Source organism: Peromyscus leucopus, chromosome 4 (genome assembly GCF_004664715.2).
Source record: "Peromyscus leucopus breed LL Stock chromosome 4, UCI_PerLeu_2.1, whole genome shotgun sequence".
In the NCBI taxonomy this organism is placed as follows: domain Eukaryota; kingdom Metazoa; phylum Chordata; class Mammalia; order Rodentia; family Cricetidae; genus Peromyscus; species Peromyscus leucopus.
The window spans coordinates 81,101,521-81,124,002 of record NC_051066.1 but is presented as its reverse complement, the minus strand read 5'-3'; the positions used below and the strand labels follow the sequence as shown (position 1 = coordinate 81,124,002).

At 38.7% G+C, this 22,482-nt stretch overlaps 1 protein-coding gene across 1 annotated transcript in view; it reads right to left on the bottom strand.

Moving 5' to 3' along the window:
- Dcdc1 (doublecortin domain containing 1) overlaps positions 1-22,482 on the bottom strand; it is a gene marked incomplete at its 5' end in the record, with an annotated part of 409,318 nt that overhangs the window by 308,319 nt on the left and 78,517 nt on the right. Inside the window, 3 exon segments of the mRNA XM_037204436.1 lie at positions 151-317; positions 16,789-16,863; positions 16,866-16,881. Of these exon segments, the coding sequence (XP_037060331.1) occupies positions 151-317; positions 16,789-16,863; positions 16,866-16,881 (258 nt within the window).

Sequence of the window (22,482 nt, the reverse complement as noted above, 5' to 3'; positions counted from 1 at the left end):
TCTGGCTCTCTTACAGGCACTGAGCTCACAAAATGCATGTCACAGGTCTTTTGTAACACATTGCCAATCATTGAATCTATAGAACCAAATCCATCTGGAAAAAAATGTATATATATATAATAAGGTAGTTTTTGAAGAAGGATGACTCACCTGCTTGTAATAATTTTTTGCAGACTTTAATCGTTGATACAAGGCCCCAAGAACTCCTTGGATGTACATCTTAGCACCCGAGGGGCTGAAACCTTCTCCCTTAGAGACCCAAAGTGGTCCCCGCAAAGGTGTGATGGAATTTTGCAGGCATTTTTCAAGCAGAGGAACTATTGAAGAGAAGAATGGGAAAATTCCTTTGACCCAACTGAGACACACTGCCTGGAATGCAGCCTCAAGACCACAGCTAACTCTTAACGTCTATTATTTATGTCTGACCTGGGTTAAGTCTTAGAGAGGCAATTCCTGCATTACCAGTGGCCACCATGAAGGATGTATTTATATTGCAACACCCCCCATGCAAGTCTCATAAGCTTTGTGAGCACACCTGAATAGTTCTGAAGTGTGCCTAACTAGCTGCACGGAGTGTCATGGTGTGCACTGATTGCCTTATCTTCTCATTTATCACAGATGAGTTGGAACCAGCCTTGCCGAAAGCTACTTGCATTGTCCTGATAAAACTGTAAGATCCATGTGGTTTCTGTATATAGCTTCCTATAGAGGAATTTCTGTGCCCAAAATATCACATCTAGAAATTATTCATAAAATATAATCCTCACCTTTATAAGCCTTCCTATCCCAGGCCTGTCATTGACATTCGTTAAAGTAACCCATGAAACAGGGTGAAGGCTGTTTAAATATAAGAGGGGAGAATGTTAAGCAAAGATTTTCTCATACCTTTGTGTTTCCAAGTACCCAGAATATATAAGCTAGTGGTAGATTTAGGAATGGTATCCTAGCAGGAGTTTTTTTTTTTTTTTTTTTAAACATATAAAGGTATTTACTTACGGGCCTGTAATGTAACATCCATGTGAACTTGACAGACATGTTTATACACTTTTTCACATGATTAGCTCATAAAGTCTGTGTAGTGTAAAATACTCAAATGACATGGCAGCTAGCTAATATTTTTCCTCTGAAAATCTAGAAATAAATAACAAAATCTTAGGCCCAGAAAAAAAAATCACATTTATTTAATATGGTCTTTACTTAAATGTGTATACATATATATGTGTATATACCAAAGATAAACATGTAAAAGAGATATAGATCCTGGCTATATTATTCTTACATACACTTCTGCTAGAAAAATGAATTAAGTAGATCACAAGCAAAGAAAGTAGGTCTGTGCCCCTGGTTATGTTATATGTTGCATATTTTATACAGAGAGGCCCAGCATTGCTGTGCAGAAACCGAATTACAATGAAGCTCAGCTGAGCTAGTAAGAGGCTGAGTTATGCAAATGGCCTTTGCTACTGGTGTTTAAATCTTACTCTTAGTTAAGAAATCATGCATTTTAGGACACTGTGTTCTCCAGCTCCCCATCAAAGCACAACTTAAAATTCTAGTGTGTTCGTTGCTTTGATAAATATTGGAGACAAAGCTTTTGAGATTTTCTCCTGCTGTCATGAAAATCAAAATGTATAACGTGGTGACTTTGCAGATGTATGTGTGAAATCCAGTCATCCAGTTTGAGAAACTAACTCCTAAAATTCTATCAGGCCTATTCTTCAACACTCACAGCAACTACTTTTCTCTATAGGTTTAAAGTAAATAGGTGTCTTACACACACACACACACACACACACACACACACGTAAAACATTGTACTACCATAAAAGAAAAAGTAAGAGAGAAATACGACTTACAGTCTTCAATCTTTCAAAATCGAAATGGATAAGACAGTCAATTTTGATATCAGTTTTGCACAACTAAACAGTTTGTAACCATCAGCATTTCAGCTTGCTAACACAATACCACAGGTTGCTATGTATTTCATTTTGATTTATACAGCTTTAACTATATACTCACTCAATCCAGTGCACTTTCTAAACACTGAAAAGCATTAGTTATAGTAGTTAATGTAGGCGTTAATCTTTTTAAGTTAGATAAATCAGGAAGCAAGGTGATAAATTTATATGATTTAGACGCTAGAGTTAATCTCAACTTTAAATCTGAGAAAATTCTGTGATGTTCATCAGTCTTATTCATCTATACCCATCACAAAATAATTTTCAGGCTCTTTGTGCCAGCCCAACAGATTTTAAAAGAGCATTTCCTATATTTTTCTAGCACAAAATGACTGTTTTCAGAGTTTGTAATCTTCCTAACAGTTTAAGCAAATGTATAACTTGGGGGGAAATTAGATTTCAATGTATAGCAAAGTGCCAGAACTGATATTGAGTAGAAAATTGCTCCCATGTGCCACATGATTTACGTAATTAGGAAAACTATGGAAACCAGAAACAGTAAAGCAAAGAAAGAGGTATTCACAAGCAGGTTGTATAAGGAACTTCAGAATCTGCTCTGAACTTGTTGAATAATCTGTTCAGTATTCCAGCCTCTCCCTGCTGGAAGCAGGTCCTCATTATAACCAGGAGAGCACTAATAAAGGTTAGCCTCTGAACTAGGGATTAGAAGGCTCTTTCTTTGGGGACGCTTCAAACTAGTAACTTTGATGATCCTGAAAAGGGAGATGAAGCGCAATCCAAGAACAAACAGTGTTTCCACTAAGCAGGGAGGTACAGAGAACAGAAGAAAACGATAGTCTAAATACTCGGGAAAGAAGTGTGAAGCAGCCTGTCTGCTGTGTTGAAAATAAAATGTATTCAGCACAAGCAAGAACAATCCACGACAGTGGGAGAGATGAGTCAGCCTAAGATGCAGCTTTGTAACGTAAAAGAATAATTGATTTGTTGACAGTTACTTGAGTTTTCAACACAGACCATAGGCTTTTAATATGGGATGGCTGACTTTTTACTGTAGTTTAGTGCTCATAAAAGATCGAATTTGTTTAGCTGGTTGTTGTTTCAGTTTTGCTGTTATTGTTGTTGTTGTTGCTGCTGCTGCTATATAAGACAAAGTATGACCAGGTAGCTTTGACTTTCCTGCAATTCCCATGGTAGACCAGGTTGGCCTCAAACTTCTGTTGACTCTCCTGCTTCTGCCTTCTGAGTATTGGCACTACAGGTGTGAGCCACCACACTTGGCTTCATAAGCGCTCTCTTTTTGTTTGCTTGTTTGTTTTTTATTCTCCTCTCATCCATTGCATCCCGACCACAGATTCTCATCCCTCCACTCCAATCCCTCAGAAGAGTTCTTAACCCATAGTTTTCTTCTTCTATGTAGAATTATTCCTTTTTCTGTTTCTATAGAAAAACTGTACCCTGTCCCATAAATATGTGCAAGAAATTAGGAAAATTATTTAGAAAGGTCAAGCGATATGCTTAAGCCTTGAAGAGGAGCATGAACTGCATGTTGACAGAACAAACTCCAGGATTTCATTTTCTGTGTCCTTCCAAACCATATACTTTCTTCAAAGAGTTGCCTAGAAATATTGCCCCTCGCAAGAAGCCTACCTTATGGATGGTTAGTGTTGGTGTGCAAGGCTAAATACATGCATTCCTTCACACGTGGAAGGCCTTTATCTCAGCTCTTCTACCAACTTTCTACTTACTTGGTGGAGACAAGAACTTTTCCTTTCAGGGTTTTCATTAAGCAAGCCCTCAACCCTGTATGTTAAAGAGCTTTAAAAATCCAGCATTTCTTAAATTTATATATATATATGTTTAAATATATATAAATTTAAGAAACTTCTATCTGTAGATAGGGAGGCAGCAAGCTGTAAGATTTTAACGTTTGCCTCCTTGTATCAGGTTACCAATTCAAGTAGATTGAAAATTAATAATTAATTTAATAATATAATATTTGTATAATTTTAATAGTTTAATAATATTTAAGTCTTTAATAATGATTTAATAATGCTAAAATAACTAATAATCTCAATAGGCAAGATTGAGGATGGTGGGTGAAAATGGAACATTTAACCAAAGTGAATGATGTGAAAGGTCAAATGCCTGTAACTCCTGTTTGGTATCTGCAGCGTTTCTTCCCTGACCTTTCTGCCAATCAATATACTCTCATCCTTCAAGGACCATCTCCCATGTTATTTATTTAGAAAGAGTTGCCTCTTCCTTGACATTTTCTACAGTGTTCCTGTTCTTCTAGTAGTGTTCGTCCTTAACTTCTCCCTTCCCATTGCCTTCCTCCACTAAATCTCAAATCCTTTGGACTTTGAGGTCACAGTGTTCTGTTTGGATAGTTTAACTTTATCTTTACTCAACAAATAATAACTGCATAGGTTTATGGGTTAAACTATGACATGCAAATTGTGGAATAGACAGATCATGCTGATTACTGTATTAGGTCATGTTGTCTTTTAGTTTGGTAAAAGAAGTGCTTTGTGTGTGCTGTGGAAGGCCATTTATAGATGGTCTTAGACCATGAATGCAGGCATCCTGAATCACTTAGAACCTGTAACTTCCTACAGCCTGCTAAAAACTTGACAGATAAGTATGACCATAAACTGATTTCTCAAAGCATACTTGAGTCATCATGCACAATGATTTTAATTGTCTTTATAATATTACTTTGAGAATAACAGAGAAAATCAACATTATGTTAAAAATCATGAGACTTAGCAACAAAGTGTTAACTAGCCACAAGGTCAGAGGTTGGTATGATTTAAAGTCCTTTGAGGAGCATCATGAAACTGCCCCATCGTAAAGCAGGGAAAAGCACACTCTGAACTTTAATTAGCAGGAACAAGGAAAGGCAGTTTCCTCTGTGGCCTCCAAACACACTTGAGTTCACGTGTTAATATACAAACAAACATCTTGGACTTCAGGACAATCTCACATTAAAACAATCTTGTCACTGTTAATAAGTTTGAATGGTCCTGATTATACCAAAGACAGCAGTACATAACAAGGAGCCAAAATCCCTCTCAAGAGCAAGCACAAAAATCATGAAATTTGTCAGTGAGACAGACTGGGATGCTCTGTCAAGACTTATAGCTGGGGGATACACATACCTCTCCTAAAACAACATTTTACATTAATAGAAGCTCTTTGAATCATACTATGAAAAGCTTTTGAAATTAATTTATGCTCAATCAGCTTAGGAAATAACCAAAGGCTTTAACATCCTGCTTCCAATTTAACATTAAGATCCATGCCAATTAAATATATAAAATTATAATTTTCAAAATATTTCAATTTTCACATTTATCACAGTGCATGTTTCTACAGAAGCAAAGTACTGCCCAGAGCACAATTAATTGTAAAGAAACGTCTCTACGCTTTGTGATACAAGTTGCAAGCCTCAAACTGCTCACCAGGAGCAAGATATTATTTAGAAATTTTAAAACATTGGAAAATTCCCCACTAATACAGATGCAAGATTTTAAAATGAAGTTGACCTATCTAAAAAAGACTCCTTGAACAAAACAAACTTGGTTCTTGAGAGATTCCCAGCTCTCACTGCCTCCCAGGCCAGGAAGTATACTTACAAAGTCTGTTCTAGTGTCAAGGGATATTCAAGGTGTGTGTGTGTGTGTGTGTGTGTGTGTGTGTGTGTGTTAATGCTCTTTCCTTGGATTTAGATAATAGTTGGAAAACCCCTTCTGGGAAGACTGAATGATGGTGAAGATGCTGTCTCCTGTGTTGTTTGATCTATACCAGTGTGTTCCCATTCGAACAACAGCTGCTGTGTACTTCTGTTTACGTGCTATGTGTCATATCTCATTGTCCCTACGGTACTTATGAGAAAGAATTTAGTAGTCGTTTTCTTAAATACCAATGCCTACCCAAATTTGGAATTTTTTCCCACTGAACAAAATGACAAGCAGGCAGTTGTTATAGTTAAAGCCATCATTCACAGCTCTTTTAGTTTTCAGTGATCCCATTAAACTGACGGCATATTGCCTGTGGGGGCTGTAGAGGCAGAATATTTCTGTAAGAGACATTGATTTGTATGATAGGATCAAACAAAATAGGCTGTGCCAGAGGAGAAGATGTCTTGGGTTGTATTGGCTTTATCCGAGTCAAATTTGATTTAGATGTTACGCCCTTTGCCGGACACCTGGTTATTTTAATTGTTGATACATGGACTAGAGTTAGACCACTGGGGCTTAGGAAGTACAACATTTTAGAAAGTCTTCACTGGTTCGAAAATGCAGCCTGAGTCATGCCTTTTCTTAAACTGAACGAAGTAGCTGTGCATTAAATATGCTGGCACATCTTCTGCTTGAGCAAGTGGACCGAAATGGTGTGAATTGTTAATGCCTTGCTGCATTGGTTCACGGCTTGTGACTGATCATTTGTAACTATATCTACTCCTTGTTCCATGAAATCAAGTATGGAGTAATGGGTTCATCAGATTTTGGGGTTAAATTGAGAGTGAAGAGGTACTGTGTGTGGAAATAAGAGTTGCCATGTTCAGGGCTGGCCTTGTAACAGCATGGAATCTAAAGGCGATATTCAAAACCACTCCACTCATCATACGCTGACTGATTCTGAATAGGGCCCATTTGCAGGGGACATTTGGTAGTTTTCCAATACGCTTTATGCCTCTTTCTGCTTCCACCACCATGCACATCTTTTTTTCATACACCCCCAGTAGCACATTGGTAGCCCAGGTCAGCACACACAATTCATTTATTTAAATGACTTGATTTATACAAATAGAAATAAGCTGGGATTCTGTTGTCTGAATCTTGCCTTTCCCCTCAACAAAAATAATTGTGTGTGTCATTGAAAATGCAAGTTTTTTTGTGAATTCAAATTCTTGGACATCTAAAAAGATTGGAATTTTAGTACTGATGTAAAATAATTGAATTCGTATGTACAAAACTGAAGAATACTTAAGAAATATTGAGAATTAATTATATTTGTCTACTTTTATTGGCAGTGCTCTATATCAATATGCAAAGTTGAATGTATATGGCATGCTTTTTGTAAGCTTTAAGGCTCTGTATACAATTTTAAATGACTTTGTAAATTTTTTGAAGTATACTATATAAAACTCAATAAATTAATGCAACAAAACCTGGGAGTAATAACCTTTCAAAGTGTCCTAGTTACTTTTCCCCAAAAGTTTAACTCAAACCTTGTTTTGACTCCAATTAAACTTTGACCCAAAAATAAAAGATATAATAGAAAACATAGCTAGACCTAGACAGAAAATTAAGTACACAAAGTGATTACATACATAGTTAATATACAAAGACAAGTTAATCATAAGATACCTTGAAATTCTACTGTTATAACAGTCATGTGAGCACAAATCTCAAAAATGTAATCGGTCTTTTTATTTTTTTTTCTTTTAAGTATAAAAAGTGATAATAATGACAGCTAGAAGAACTCAGGGAGATATAGGAGTCACTTCATGTCAATAAAGCAGTTTTGTCCCCTTGAAATGAAACTTTAAGTCACCAAACAATTTACATTTAAATTCTTTACTTAGGATGTAACTTACATCTGTTACAACGTATTTTAAATTCTACAAACTAGAGAAGTTACAATAGTTATCATAGAGGAGTCTTTTTTGAAACTTCTTTTTTCCTTGTTTGGTTCAAAACAGCAGAATCTTCTATAGCAAACATTTCACATACTTTGTTGGCTGTTTTTTTCTCTCCTGAAAACTCTTGGGAGAACACAAGTCTTTTCTGAGTCCTAGTCTTTTAAAGGGAGTAACAATTAGGCTATTTTCTACACTAGAAGTTATGTTTATTACAACATTTTCCTAATGAACTTTGAGGATGAGGAAGGAGTCATTAGAATCAGATTAATAGTTTTAGTCTTAGAATTAGACAGCTAAGAAACAAGAAACAAAGCAATTCGGGGAGATGAGGGAGGACACAGACTTAGTAGGACATGAAATATTGTTCATCCCAACGAAAGCTAGAAGTGATGACCACATCTTAATGAAGACATAAGAAAGTCCAGGTTTTAAAGATGTCAAAGAGACTTTTCTAACAGAAACCAGAGTCTACATGTAGATTTGATTGCTTTGTGAATGCTCACAGCACACTACACAGTTGTGTAGCCTCATACTGAAATGACCATGGTGATGGTCCCGTAAGTACCCAACTGTCACGAACAGGCTTTTGGACAATATTCTCAACACTGTAAATTAGCAGTGAACATACACATCAATGATTACTAGCACCCTCAATTTTTTCATCTAAACAGTGTGAGCAGCCCATGTCTGATGCCTAGAAGTCACTGGGAGACATTGAAGATATTTCTAGGGAACCCTGAAGCCAAAGCAAAGTCACAATGAGGACAGTTTAGGGTTAGACCTTTCTGAGTCGCATCTCCTAGCCCACAATGGCTCTTGACTGGCTGGCCGCCTTAACCCACGCCAGTGTTTTCACTGAACACATTTACAGGCTTGTGATTACTGCCAACACTGGTATCCATTTTCAGCAAGAGACCCAACTTTTTTATTTCAAAAAAAATTTAAAGTAAAGACAAATGAGAAAACTATATAAGAATCCAAGAGAGGCAAATGCTTAATCATAAAAATGTTTATCCATAAGCACTTGTCTTTTCTCTGCTGTACACAGCTGTATGTGAGCCGGGTTTAGTTCAGTCCTCTTATATTATAAAACACTTTGTCATTGTGGTTTTGATATATACCAAAATGATTAATGACTATGGAAGGTGAACATCTTTTCTGTGCTTATTGCCAAGTGTATATCTTCTCTATGGAAATGTCTACTCAGGTTCTTTGCCCATTTTTCTAATTAGGTTGTCTTTTTTAAATTGAGCATAAGACTTTTTCATATATTCTCAATATTAAACACATTAGATGTGATTTGAAAATATTTTATTCCATTATAAAGATTGTCTTTTCATTTTATGGATAATATCCTTTAATTCACAAAAAATGTCTCAATTCAATGAAGTCAAATTTGTGAGTTTTTCTGTTATTGCTCATGCTTTGGATTTAATGTCTAGAAATCTGTTGCCAAGTTCAAGATCATGAAGATTTGTTCCTATATTGGCTTCTAAGAGTTTAACAGTTTCAACTCCTGGATTTTTTTTTTTATTTATTTTGAGATAATTTTTGTAGATAGGAAATTAGATTTGATCTTCAGTCTTTGCATGTGGAAACCTAGCTGACTCAGCACCAGGGCTGAAGAAAATACTTGTCTCTGGTGAATATCTTAACATCTCTGTCACAAGCCAAGTAACCACACACTACAGATGTGCTAGGCTATTTCTAGACTCTAAATTCAATTCCATTTATCTCTACATCTATTCTCACACCAGTACCATACTTTTAATTACTGTATTACAGTTAATACATTTAAAAATTTGAAAGTAAGTACAATTTGCAAAGTTTGTAAGGTTAAGGGCACATTTCTACATCAGACTGCCGCAACAGAAGACCATAATCTTTAACAGTACCTATGCTGACCTCACCTTTGACCAGCTGCTATGAACTCAGGAATGTTTTACAAAATTCGAGAAAGCGTTATACTTATGGGACCAAGTTCGTCAGGAGCTCTAGAAATAATATAAGTGATTCTGAGTAGCAAACAACAACAAAATGAAAGACAGACTTATGGAGTGGAGGGATTACAGTGTGGCCTCTCACAGATGGCACTTCAATATGTAGGAGCTCTGTGCTTTGTGGGTTTGTTTGTTTGCTTGCTCTTTAATATCAGAAGTAAGCTAGCAGTTTATGGAGTATGTCATGGATATAAAGTTTATAGTTATATTTTTTCCTGAAAGTCTGATTTTTCAACTTTATAGTAAGCAAAAACTATGTAGAATTTGAGCTTGAAAGATCACAACTAAATGTAGCTGGGATTGTTTCCAACAACCCTGGCTTTCAAAAAAATATACCAGGCTGGGGTTGGATCAAGTTTTGGTTTTTCCAGGTGTGTAGTGGACAGTTTGACCTTCTAGCTCCTCATGATTGGTTTACTGTGCAGGCTACTGATGCTTGCTCTTAAATCATGCATTGAACTTTTAAAACTTGAAACAAGACTGAGGATGACATAATCATTTCAGGTCTATTAGATAGTGTAAAATAGTCTCTGCTAGCACTTTAAAGAATGATGCCAGGCAACTTCTACATATACTGTAGAGATGGCTTGTCTTTAAATTATGGGCACCAGTTCTGAGACCAGCTAGGCAGCCTAGATCTGCTGACCAGAATTCTAAATTATTCATTATTGTGGTGGTTTGAATAGGTATGGTCCCCGTAGACTCATGTGTGAATGCTTGGCCCATAGGAGTAGCATTGATAGGAGGTATGGCCTTGTTGGAGGAAGTATGTCACTGTGGAGATGGCCTTTGAGGTCTCGTATATGCTCAAGCCACAGCCAGTGTGACAGTTCACTTCCTGTTGCCTGTGGATCAAGATGCAGAACTCTCAGCTCTTTCTCCAGCATCATGTCTGCCTATACACCACCATGTTTCCCACTATAATGATAACGTACTAAACCTCTGAAACTCTAAGCCAGCCCCAACTAAATGTTTTCCTTCATAAAAGTTTCAGTGGTCATGGTGTCTCTTCACAGCAACAAAACCCTACCTAAGGCAATTACTTTATTTTTTGTTGTTGTAGCTGCTATTTGTTTTGAGACAGGGCTGGTCTGGAACTGTCTATGTGGACCAGGATGATCTGCCTGCCTCTGCCTTGCAAGTGCTAAAATTAAATGAATCGTGTTAAATTGAATCATCGGCCAAAACAGAAATGTGGAAAATCTGGTGTTACATTCCTGCAGCTGGTTCACAAGCATTTAAAATAAGCTACAGCAATCCAACTTGACTCTGAATTTATTTATCACAAACTTATCATGATTTTACATCACATAAACCCAAAGTGTGGCTCATGTATAAATGGGAGACTTATTCTAAAAAGAACATTCTATCTTCTTCAGTTAAGAAAAGGACTCTCTATTGTGTGGAACAATTTGAAGAGTATTGGAATTAGCTCTTCTTTGAAATTCTGGAAGAATTCTGCATTGAAACCATCTGGTCCTGAACTTTTTTTTGGTTGGGAGACTTTTAATGACTATTTCTATTTCCTTAGGGGTTATTAGCCTATTTAAATAGTTTATCTGGTTTTTATTTAACTTTGGTATGTGGTACCTATCCAGAAAATTGTCCATTTTTTTTAGATTTTCCAACTTTGTGGAGTACAGGTTTTTGAAGTATGACCTGATGATTCTCTGAATTTCCTGAGATCCATGGTTGAATCCCAGGTGGAGCTCCAAGAGTGCAATCAATGAGAGAGAGGAGGGATTCTATGAGCAAGGGACATAGAGACCATGACTAGGAAAAAGTACAGAGACAACTAGCCAAACTAGTGGAAATGCATGAACTGTAGACCAATAGCTGAGGAGCCCTCATGGTACTGGATTAAGCCCTCTGGATAAGCAAGACAGTTGTTTAGCTTGAACTGTATAGGGGCCCCTAGGCAGTGGGACCGACCAGGACCTGTCACTAGTGCATGAGCTGGCATTTTGGAACCTAGTGCCTATGGTGAGACACTTGATGCAGCCTTGGTGCAGAAAGAAGGGGCTTGGATCTGCCTCAACTGAATGTACCAGGCTTTGCTGACTCCCCATGGGAGACCTTGCCTTGTAGGAGGTGGGAATGGAGAGTGGGTTGAGGGGGAAAGCTGGGGGGCAAGAGGAGGGAGGACAGGGGAATCTGTGGTTGGTGTATAAAATGAATAGAAAAATCTCTTAATAAAAAAAAATATTTAAAAAAAAAGAAAGAAAGAAAAGGACTCTCTATAAGTCCTTGGAAAGCAGCTTGGGTCTTTCTCCAGAGAAAGCTGAGTACTAGAAACTGTGAAGAGGTGGCATTCATGTTACAGACAAGTTAGAGTACAAATGACTGGGACTCTTTAATGAGGACAGGACATAAAACAATTAGAGATGAAGATTGGTATAAGTTACACAAGAAAAAGCATTGCACAAACTCGGGTCCTAAGACAAAGGGAAGACAAAGACCAGATAAGTCATGCTACAGGCAGGGGAGTAATAGACCAAGAACTCCGCATCCAAATTAGATGTCGGGCTGTGAGAGAAGCCACCGTTGGCAGGATTATTGACCTCAAGGAAGTGAAAATGAGTAAGACTGACTTGAACAAAGGATACCATTGGCAAGCTTGAAATATATTCTCTTCATGTCTCTCACTATGAGAGACACCACACAAAAAATAACTCAAGACCTAAGTTAAAATAGTGCAAGCATGGAGCAGGAAGCCAAGGGAAAGAGAAGAAGGGATGTAACCGAAGCAGAGAAGACTAACTCCAAACTCTTCTGGAAAGAACAGGTATATGAAACACTGCATTGAAAGGTAACAGATCAAAATACTAACTCAAGCCGGACACACTGAACAGCTGAGGAGACGCCATGCTTCCGGAGGAGAAGGCGTTGAGGTCGGTCCTCATCAAGGCCTTAGAGAACATGAGACTGGAAACATGAATAGTGGTTTCAGTTTAAAACTCGACCTGAAATTATTATGCCTGACGTGATTGTGACTATAAGGAGTCACCCATGCCAATGAAGTGGATTCCTTAAGGGTGACTAAAAGGAGGTATGGTGGTATTCTATTTGTACTGAAATGTGATTTTAATTGTATGTTAATAAATAAAGTTGCCCGGGGGTCAGAGCTATTAGAGCCATAGAAAGAGCATGGCAGTGGTGGCACACACCTTTAATCCCATAGATCTCTGTGTGTTCAGGGATACAGCCAGCACTGGAGACATACACCTTTAAGACCTAGAGGGCTGTACTTACAGGCAGTGATGAGGCAGTCACGTTTTTTGGGTTTACAACCAATGAGAAGGCAGAACAAAAAGACTATGAAAAGACATACACACAGGAAGTAGCTCTCTTTCGGAGAGCTAGGACCACCGCAGGAGGAAGAGTGAGATTTTAGCTCTGAGCTCTGACCTCTCAGCTTTCTTTTACATTGGTTCTGTGTTTCTTATTTAATAAGACGGTTGGTTACATCTACAAGGAGGAACCCATGCCCCTTAAGTGGGTTCCTTGAGTTTTAACAATTCCCTAGGCAGAGGTCCATGTGGCAGTTGCTAGAACACACTTGTGAAAATGGTGTTTCTGAAACAAACTGGGCACTTTGACACCAGACAAGAACCACTCTGAGTTCAGCATGGGTCTAGAATTAGTGACCTAGATGAAAATGAGCATTAAGATGTGAGGAACATTTCACAAAAGAGAACAGAGCCTCAACCACACTGGAGTGCCCACCCAGGCAAACCTCCAGACGTTGCAAGCAAAGGGCACTGTCAGTGCCCTCTTGGAGAATAATGATTTTGATAGTGATAATGATAAAAACTAGTCTTATACAATGCTGATTTAAGGACTTTATGTATAATTTACATAATCCTAAAACAACCAATGAAAATATTTACTGTAATCCATTTTACAAATAAGGAAACTGATCTCAAAGAAGCTAATTAACCATCCACTATTTAATAGAAATGCTTTCTATCAGTTTATAAAGTATATAAACTATATAGAAACAGTTTACTTATATAAGCTGGATTTTAAATTCATACTGAAGACACTTCACCATACTCTGTCCAGTTGTTTGAGACAGGAGCCAGTGTACACCAGTCCATTTTCTCCTGGGGACACTGTACACTTATCAAACCATAAACCATGACTTAACAAGAAGAGCTTCCCCAGGTACATCTCAAGCCACAGACTCTGACCAGCTACATAGACTGACTGTCAACTTGGCAAGACAGACAGAAAGAATATTTCTTCACCTCTGCACTCTTTCATTTAGAGTGTTCCATGTTCCTCGGGTCTGAATTGTGGCAATTGTTGGGTCCTAGAAATGTAATCTTGGATGAAATGTCCATTTTCTTGTATTAGGTGTGTTCTGAATGTGATGGGTGTTCTAATTATTTTGTTTGGTGGCATAAAAAGGGCCTGAGAAGGTTGGTGTAGACCTAAATCGACTTCTCAGAGCCTAAATGATGGTACCCATTCCATGCTATGGGATGGAATTAAGGAAACAGGAAGGGAAAGGGAGTCACTGCCAGCCACCGTCATGACAAGCAGCATGTGAAGATGCTGGTAAGCCACCAGCCACGTGGTAAGATATAGACTTATAGAAATGGATTAATTTAAGATATAAGAACAGTTAACAAGAAGCCTGCCAAGGCCATACAGTTTGTAAGCAATATAAGTCTCTGTGTTTACTTGGTTGGGTCTGAGTGGCTGTGGGACTGGCAGGTGATAGAGATTTGTCCTGACTGTGGGCAAGGCAGGAAAACTCTAGCTACAATTCCAGGAACCCAGAAACTGGCTCCTGGAGGAATTCCAGTGGAAATCCAGCATCAGGAAACATCTCGATGGTACTGCAGCAACTGAAAATGAAGAACTTCACATTCTTTGTGCCTTAACTTCAGGAGTTGGACGTTCTACTGAATTTCATTCACAAAGGTAAATTAAGACTGGAATCCACTTCTGCCTTGACTTGAATGGTTTAGATTCTTTCGGAATTTTTACTTTTAAATTCTAATCTTTCGACAAAAAGTTGATGTTTGTAAAATCCTGGGCACTGCACGATGTGCCTGTAATCCCACTGCTGGAGAGGTGGAGCAGGCGGGCCATGGGCCTTGCTGGCTACAGTCTAGGTTACTGAGTTCCAGGTGAAATGACAGACACCGCTTCAAAACCTAACACAGAGAGGACCCGAGGAAGACACCCAAAGCTGACCACCTGTCTACACACATATATGCACTTACACACATACATGACCATGTGCATAAATAGACACCCAATAAATAGTCACAGCATAGTTATTTTGGACATTGTCATTGGATACGGGATAGAAAATGGAAAAAGCAGTGAGCATTCTGTTGGCCACAGAATAGCCTTGGACTTGCTTAATTGATACACTCTTCTGACTCACTGGAGTAAGTTTGACACTACCCACCATGGTCTAGAATGGTCCTCAAGAAAGCACAGTTGGTTAAAAAAGACACCCTCATAAAGGTCCTAAGAGACTGGTGGCCTTGCTCTTGACAGGAAGAGAGGCTTTTCTGATTCATCAAAATGTATTAATTTGCTAGAGTAGTTAAGATACAAAAAAGTTGGACAAATGTGCTCATTTCTCATAACACGGGAGGGATGTTTGAAAGTAGACATAATTCTATAACAGAAGTAGGAGGCAGGAAAAGAATTACCTGTTGCTTTTAACCACTAGTACAACTGCTAATCTGTGCTTTTGAGAGAAACCTGCTGTGAACTTAACATTAGACCTTATTAGATTCTGATGTGATACAAAGTCAACAACAACAAAAAAGCCAGAGGAAATCAAGAGCATTAGCATTTATTTATTTAAACCAGAAGTTATCTTTTACATAAAAATTGACCATTCCTAAGTCAAGGTTGGCAAGATAATCAACAGAAAATTAGGGACTCTAGTCAGTGAATGCACAACATCACAATAACAAAGAAAAACAATTCTTAGAACCTAATATTAAGTGACGAGGAGTGCTAACGGCTGGAAGTTCCTCCAATTGGATTAGTCTCTTCAAGTATTTTAAGTCCAGTGTTAGTAGCCACATAAGCTGATTTCAGCTGACATAAGCTTTTCTAAGTATGCAAAAACACAGAGTGAGGCATGCATTAAAATGTGTTAATAGCACACACACTTCTGGGACCCATGAAGCATGAGGCATGCATCTGAACGCCTCTGGCAGCCACGAAGCAGCAGTGTCTGTTACTACTTCACTATGTGGGTCAGTAAATCTTTTCTTTTGAGATCATGTCCAGACCAGTGGTTAAACTTGTGCACCTCCTGCCTCAGCCTGCCTGAGTGCTGTAGAGAAGCAATGTTGTTGTGCCACATGTGGAAAGAAAATAAATCCAAATTTCTAAATGTAAATCTTTCCTCTTAACCAAGTTGAAATAACCTGAATAACCTCTAGAGATTGGCCTCACCCTTTTGCTCCCCCTCCATCCCTTCTCCCCCTCTCCCCTCTTCTCTGGGAATTGAACCCACAGCCTTGTACAGCCAAGCACTCTGCCACTGAGCCATACCCTGAGGCCCAATAATTTCTCTTAGATGTTGGCTCCCAGATATGTCAAAGATTGTTTATTAACTTATGATTCACTGTTGCTGGAGGGCTTTTCTCCAGGCTCCACCAAGCCCCGCAGTCCCACAATCCACGTATAAAATAATCACTCAGACGCTTATATTATTTATAAACTGTATGGCCGTGGCAGGCTTCTTGCTAACTGTTCTTTTATCTTAAATTAACCCATTTTTATAAATCTATACCTTGCCACGTGGCTGGTGGCTTACCGGCGTCTTTACATGCTGCTTGTCCTGGCGGTGGCTGCAGTGTCTCTCCCACTTCTTCCTGTTTCCCCAATTCTCCTCTCTCCTTGTCCTGCCTATACTTCCTGTCTGGTCACTGGCCATCAGTGTTTTATTTATATAGAATGGTATCCACAGCAATTCACTAAATTTTAAGTGCTCAACTTTAAAAATAACTCAAACTTGTGGCAAAAAAATGATTCTTACAATCCTGGTGCCCCTTGAAAGGTATTTTCACACAGTGAATATTACACACAGTATCGCTTTGTATAAGAATATCATGTTTATTCATGTTACAATTAAATTATTGATTTTTCTTTTCTATAAAATGCTTAAAGGGAAAAATCCTATAAATTTCTTTCAAAATCATATCACAGGAGTTACAAAATATTTGTCACTTACCTTCTGAAATATCTTCAATTTTTCTACCATTCATATCATAAATATATCTGGCCTGTGAGTCTAGGTTCATTTTCATGTGCAGGCATCTAAAACCTATACAGGATAAAATAATTTATTGTATTAAGCTCTGGTTAAACTAAATATACATTTAAATGATTTCAATACAGTTATTACAATTACACTGAAAAATAAAATTTGTTGATTTCTAAAATATGAAATGGAAAAGGAATTTAAATTGTTGACTTTTAAAAGTACACAGAAGTATTTTAAAAGAATGAAAAAGAAAGGATGAAGAAAGGGAGGAATGAAGGGAGAGAAGTAGGGAGGCAGGATGGAAAAGAAAAGGGGGGAGGTAGGGCATGCAGCCCACAGCAGACTGCTTAGCTACTCTTTGATAGACAGCTGTGCATTCAAGCTCCAAGGGATGTTCACATTATTCTTGATGCCTTCTATGCTCACCACTTATTTATTCTACCGTGAGAAGATACTACTTCTCTTATCTGTCACATTCTTTCTAGAATCTTATTCAAACCCACCACCTTTCCTCACTGCAGTCACTCTTCCTTGTTCACATTTGTCACAAAAGTCTATATCCGAGTGGATCTTGCTGTCCTTGTCATATACATACTGAGAAACCTCGTGCCACGGAAGAAAGTCACAAAACTGAACATACCGGTATGATTACAGTCCTCAGCATCCTCCTTGGTCCATAAGCACTGCTCAGTCACTGCAGTTTCATTTCTTTGTCCATATGTCTCTCACTTTGCACAGTGTATGCTTCCCCTGTCACCCATCTGTTATTTCCACCAAGCTTCCTTTTCTCCATCCTCTTCCACTAGGTTGTATGAACTACATAGAGAAAAGACTGAGCCTCTTCTTCATCTTGCCAAAGCTACAAGCCTACTTCCTTAGCCACTGTCTTTCTCTCTCAATTGTATTATATATAGTGAGAGGAGTCCCTCTTGTGTAATGTAAGCACGCTTTCAACAGCATTTGTTCTTGGCATTTTAAGCAGTAAGAATTATCCACCAGTTCCCTGTCCAGTATTTGCAGCTGTTCTTTTCTCACTGGTGTTGCTCATTGTTGTCTTTACTGTGCTCCTGTGCTCCACGTGTCTCTGGAGCCATCCCTCCCCCTTCACAGGGGTGTTGCAGGGAGCTGCCTATGGCCTCTCTTCACATCCCCTCTTCTCCCACTCACTCTCAAGCCATTCTTTCTAGCTTTCATTTTACCAAGTATAGCTTTCTCAAAGATTTACGCCCCTCCTCCCTGGGCCAGGTGGCGGTGTACACACCTAAAATCCCAACACTCGGGAGGCAGAGGCAGGAGGATCTCTGTGAGTCCAAGGCCAGCCTGGTCTAAAAAATGAATTCCAGAACAGCCAGAACTGTTACACAGAGAAACCTGAGATGTTAAAGAGAATGTGAAAAAAAAAAAAAAAAAAAAAAAAAAAAAAAAAAAAAAAAAAGAAGGAAGGAAGGAAGGAAAGAAAAGAAAAAAGATTACGGATAAGGATAAAGATATTTCTTAACTCTCACTTATTTGAATTATGAGCATCATTTGATTGCTTTCTCTTCCTAAACACTATTTCTTCTGCTCCTTTCTATAGACTTGTGAATCTTGTCTTCACAACAGTCTTTCATGATAAGCCCTAGGCCTTGCTCTTTCTGGCTCTACTTTTTCTCCTAAGGCATTCTTAAGACAGAGCCATGAAATTTCATCTTCCTTTTGTATACTGGAAACTCCCAAACAGATATACTCATCCTGAGACTGTCCATGTAATATCTACTCAATATTGCTGCCTGTGTGAAATGGGCTCCAGGGTCACCATATCCCATACTGAAAACTATTCATCCTTCTTCAAGACTAGTGCTCTAGAACCCCATGCTCTAGGGAAAGGAAAGTGTCTACCCAGAGTTAAAGCTGTCCTCACAATCCAGGACATTTTGTTGTTCCTCATGTCACACATCCATGCCATCACAAGGCTTGTCATTTCTCATCTTCTAAAGATCATACAAGTCCATATAGATGTTCCGTGTTAACTCACACACCCTTGCGCTTTGCTAGGACCCTTACAATAGTTAGCTAACAGTTGCCTGCCTCTATTCTGACGCACTCAATTCATTCTCTACCAAACATTAAACTCATCTATTTAAAATCATTAGCCTGGTTACCCTCTGTTACTTTCCTAACTCAAATCCTTTAAATGACTTTTCAGGGCTTTCAGATGACAAGGAAGAAAAAGTCTGCAAGCTTCTTTCTAAGTCACACTCCCTCATCCCATGCTGCTGTAGTCTAAACACAAAGTACCATGCATGGGGACTTGTTTGCTAACTGATGTGTTTCTGAGGCTTTGCTCTAATTTATTCATCCCTTGATGGACTCCCAAAATGGTTAATTCGAGGTGGAGCTTGGTTGGAAGAAACACATTACTGGGGACATGTGCTTGGGGCTGTATCTATTCCCTTTCTGTATTTGCTTCCTTCAGTTTTCCATTTATATTAGAAAAATACATTCCTGACAACTCCCATGTCAATACATTCATCTTCAACTATCTGCTAAGCTTTAAGCTATCTAATACCTACTCAGTATTTCTCCCGCCACATGCTCCCAGCAGCATGCTGTTCTGCCTGACTGTGGGGCCAGAAATAACAACAGACTATGAACTAAAACAACACTTACTCTGTTTTATGTCACAGTGATGCAGCCTGACTGGCATGACACTAACCTTCCTACTCCCAAAATGCATCTTGCTCACTGTGCCCTGGAGCCTTTTCCTATGCTGTGTTCACTGATGGAGTGCTTCCCACCACCAGTCCGTTGTTTCTCATCTCAGAAGCTTTCCCTGCACCATCTGTCTACATTTAAGCGTTATTTTTACAAATGTCTTTGTCTATCTCCAGACTAAAAGCATGAGGACAGCATGTGGCTACCTTTGTTCATCACTATATCCTGGGTACTTGGTAGACTTAAGTAGTCTTAAAAATATTTTGGGTTATCAAATGAATTCAGTTTAATATATGTTATTCCTAATTTAACTCATTTTATTCTTAATCTTATATTTTATAAACATTCTAATAAATGCTGTTTATAACATTGTTAACAATTTTATAAAATTATGCTATAGTTAAAGGGTAATTCCAGAAGAATTTTTTTCAAAATTCTTTTTTGAAAAAACTAATTCTTTTTTATTTTTATTTTATTTTATTTTATTTTTCTTTATTAAGAAATGGGGGAAGGGGAGGGGGCAGGAAGGGAGAGAACAAGGGAATCTGTGGCTATTATGTAGAACTGAATAGTTTTGTAAAATAAAAAAAAATAAAATAAAATAAAAAGAAATTTTCTACTCACTCCTCATGCTATCCACAGACACCCCCTCCTCCCTCCTCCCTCCTCCCACCCCCCAGCCCTCTTTCCCAAGCCACCCCACATCCCCCAAATAGAGGTCTCCCATGGGGAGTCGGCAGAGCTCAGCACACTGAGCCTAGACAGGTTCAAGTCCCTTCCCACTGCACCAAGGCTGTGCAAAGTGTCACACCACAGGCACCAGATTCCCAGAAGCCTGCCCATAGACCAGGGACAGATCCTGATCCCCCTGCCTGGGCGCCCCCCAAACAGTTCGAGCCAAACAACTGTCTTCCATGTCCAGAGGGCCTAGTCCAGTCCCATGGGGGCTCCACAGCCACCAGTCCACAGTTCATGGATTTCCACTAGTGTGGCCAGTCATCTCTGCACGTCCTCCCATCATGATCTCGACGTCTCTCTCATCAATTGGATTCCTGGAACTCAGCCTGGTGCCTGGTCGTGGATCTCTGTATCTGTCTCCATCTGTCACTGGACAAAGGCTCTATGATGACAGCTAGGTTATTTGCTAGCAACCTAGATGTCCCTCAACTGAAGAATGGATAAAGAAAATGTGGCAAATATACACTATGGAGTACTACTCAGTGGTAAAAAAAACAAAAAAACAAAAAACAAAAAACAAAAAAAACCCAATGATATTAAATTTGCAGGCAAATGGGTGGATCTAGAAATTGTCATCTTGAGTGAGGTAACCCAGACTCAGAAGGACAAACATAGTATGTACTCACTCATAAGTGGATACTAAATGAGAGAGAAGAGATGGTCAGACTGCAACCCACAACTCCAGAGAGGCTGGCTAACAGGGAAAGACCCTAGGAGGGACACATGGATGACTCTGTGATGGAGAAGTGGATGAAATCTACATGAGTGGACTGGGGGGTGGGCAGAGAGTGAGGAGTGGGGGATGAGAACATAGGGAAATGGGATGATCAACCTTGAACAGGGACAGAGTGGGAGTGTAGGGAGAGAGATACCATAATAGATGAGGACATCATGGGAATAGGAAGAGGCAGGGTGCTGGGGAGGCTCTCAGGAATCCACAATATTGACTCCACCTTGGTCTGCTGGCAGTGGTCCAGAGGGTGCCTGGACTGGTCTACTCTGGTGACCAGCCTAGCAAAACTAATTCTTTTTAGTGACAGTGCACAGGCCTTATAAATAAATAAAGTAAAAAGGCATCTTCACGTTTACAGCAATACTAGTGGTTGCCTACTCAGTACCCAGTCTCTGCCACATCCTCAATACACAGCACACATTATCTTTAGGGATTCACTCTTGTACGTCTGACTCAGTTTGATGCAAGGAAGGCTGCAATTATCGTGACTGGTCAGAGTTACTGCGCTGTAGAGCCAGCTCACTGACAGTGAGTGGGTTGGGGATGGACACACAAATCCAGTTTAGGCCAATAAGACATGAGAAGGGACTTCAAGAAAGGCATATTCATCCATAAGGAGAGTTGTCCTTTGCTCTGTCCTGACATAACTGAACCTCGCTGCATGGCAGTCATCTTATACCAACATTGGAACAACCAAAGAGTCCCAAGAACCAGGCCGGAATCCCATCACTCCTTATGCACAGTGGTCCTCCCTCTGGATTCCTTACTTTCTTTTTGCTTATGTCTGTTTGAAAAAAGAGTTCTCTACTATTTGACACTAAATCATGTATCTGTTAGAAAACAAATTGAGGAGAGGATGTATGTTTCTCAGATGATGGCAGTCCTGATTCATTATATGTTTGTCCAGCAAATAGATTACAACAGCTCTACTGTGTGAATATAAAAGCTTACCATTTAATTATTTAATTAGGAACCCAGGGAAGAATTCAGAATAAATTTATCAGGCAGAAAACTGTGAAGATGAATGGATAATTATGAAATTAATTCTTTGAATCACTAAAAATATTTCACCTCTTGCAATTAATTGTACATACTCAGTGGAAAAGAACTCCAATTTATCATGAATCTGTTGAGAGATCTGTTTCTACAGATCTTTTTCTGCTAACTTAAAGACTATCAACAGATTAGAAATTTTAAAAACATAAATGCATATAGTAGCTTAAATGTCTGCCAAGGCTAATGTTTTACAAGTTAGAGTCAGACTTATCATCACTATTTTAACCTGATGATCCCAGGTTTTGGGTTTGTATCCATTATGTAAAGTAAATTGAATATATGGTTCTGGATAAGTCCTGGAGCACATTTGTTCAATTGTTCTCTATCTTGTTCTTATAAAGGTAGCAGACAAAAAGACAGTGAGATATAATTATTTGCTCTCACTAGTAATGAACATGACTCTGATTTATAAGAACAACTATTTCTTATTAACTTGTGCA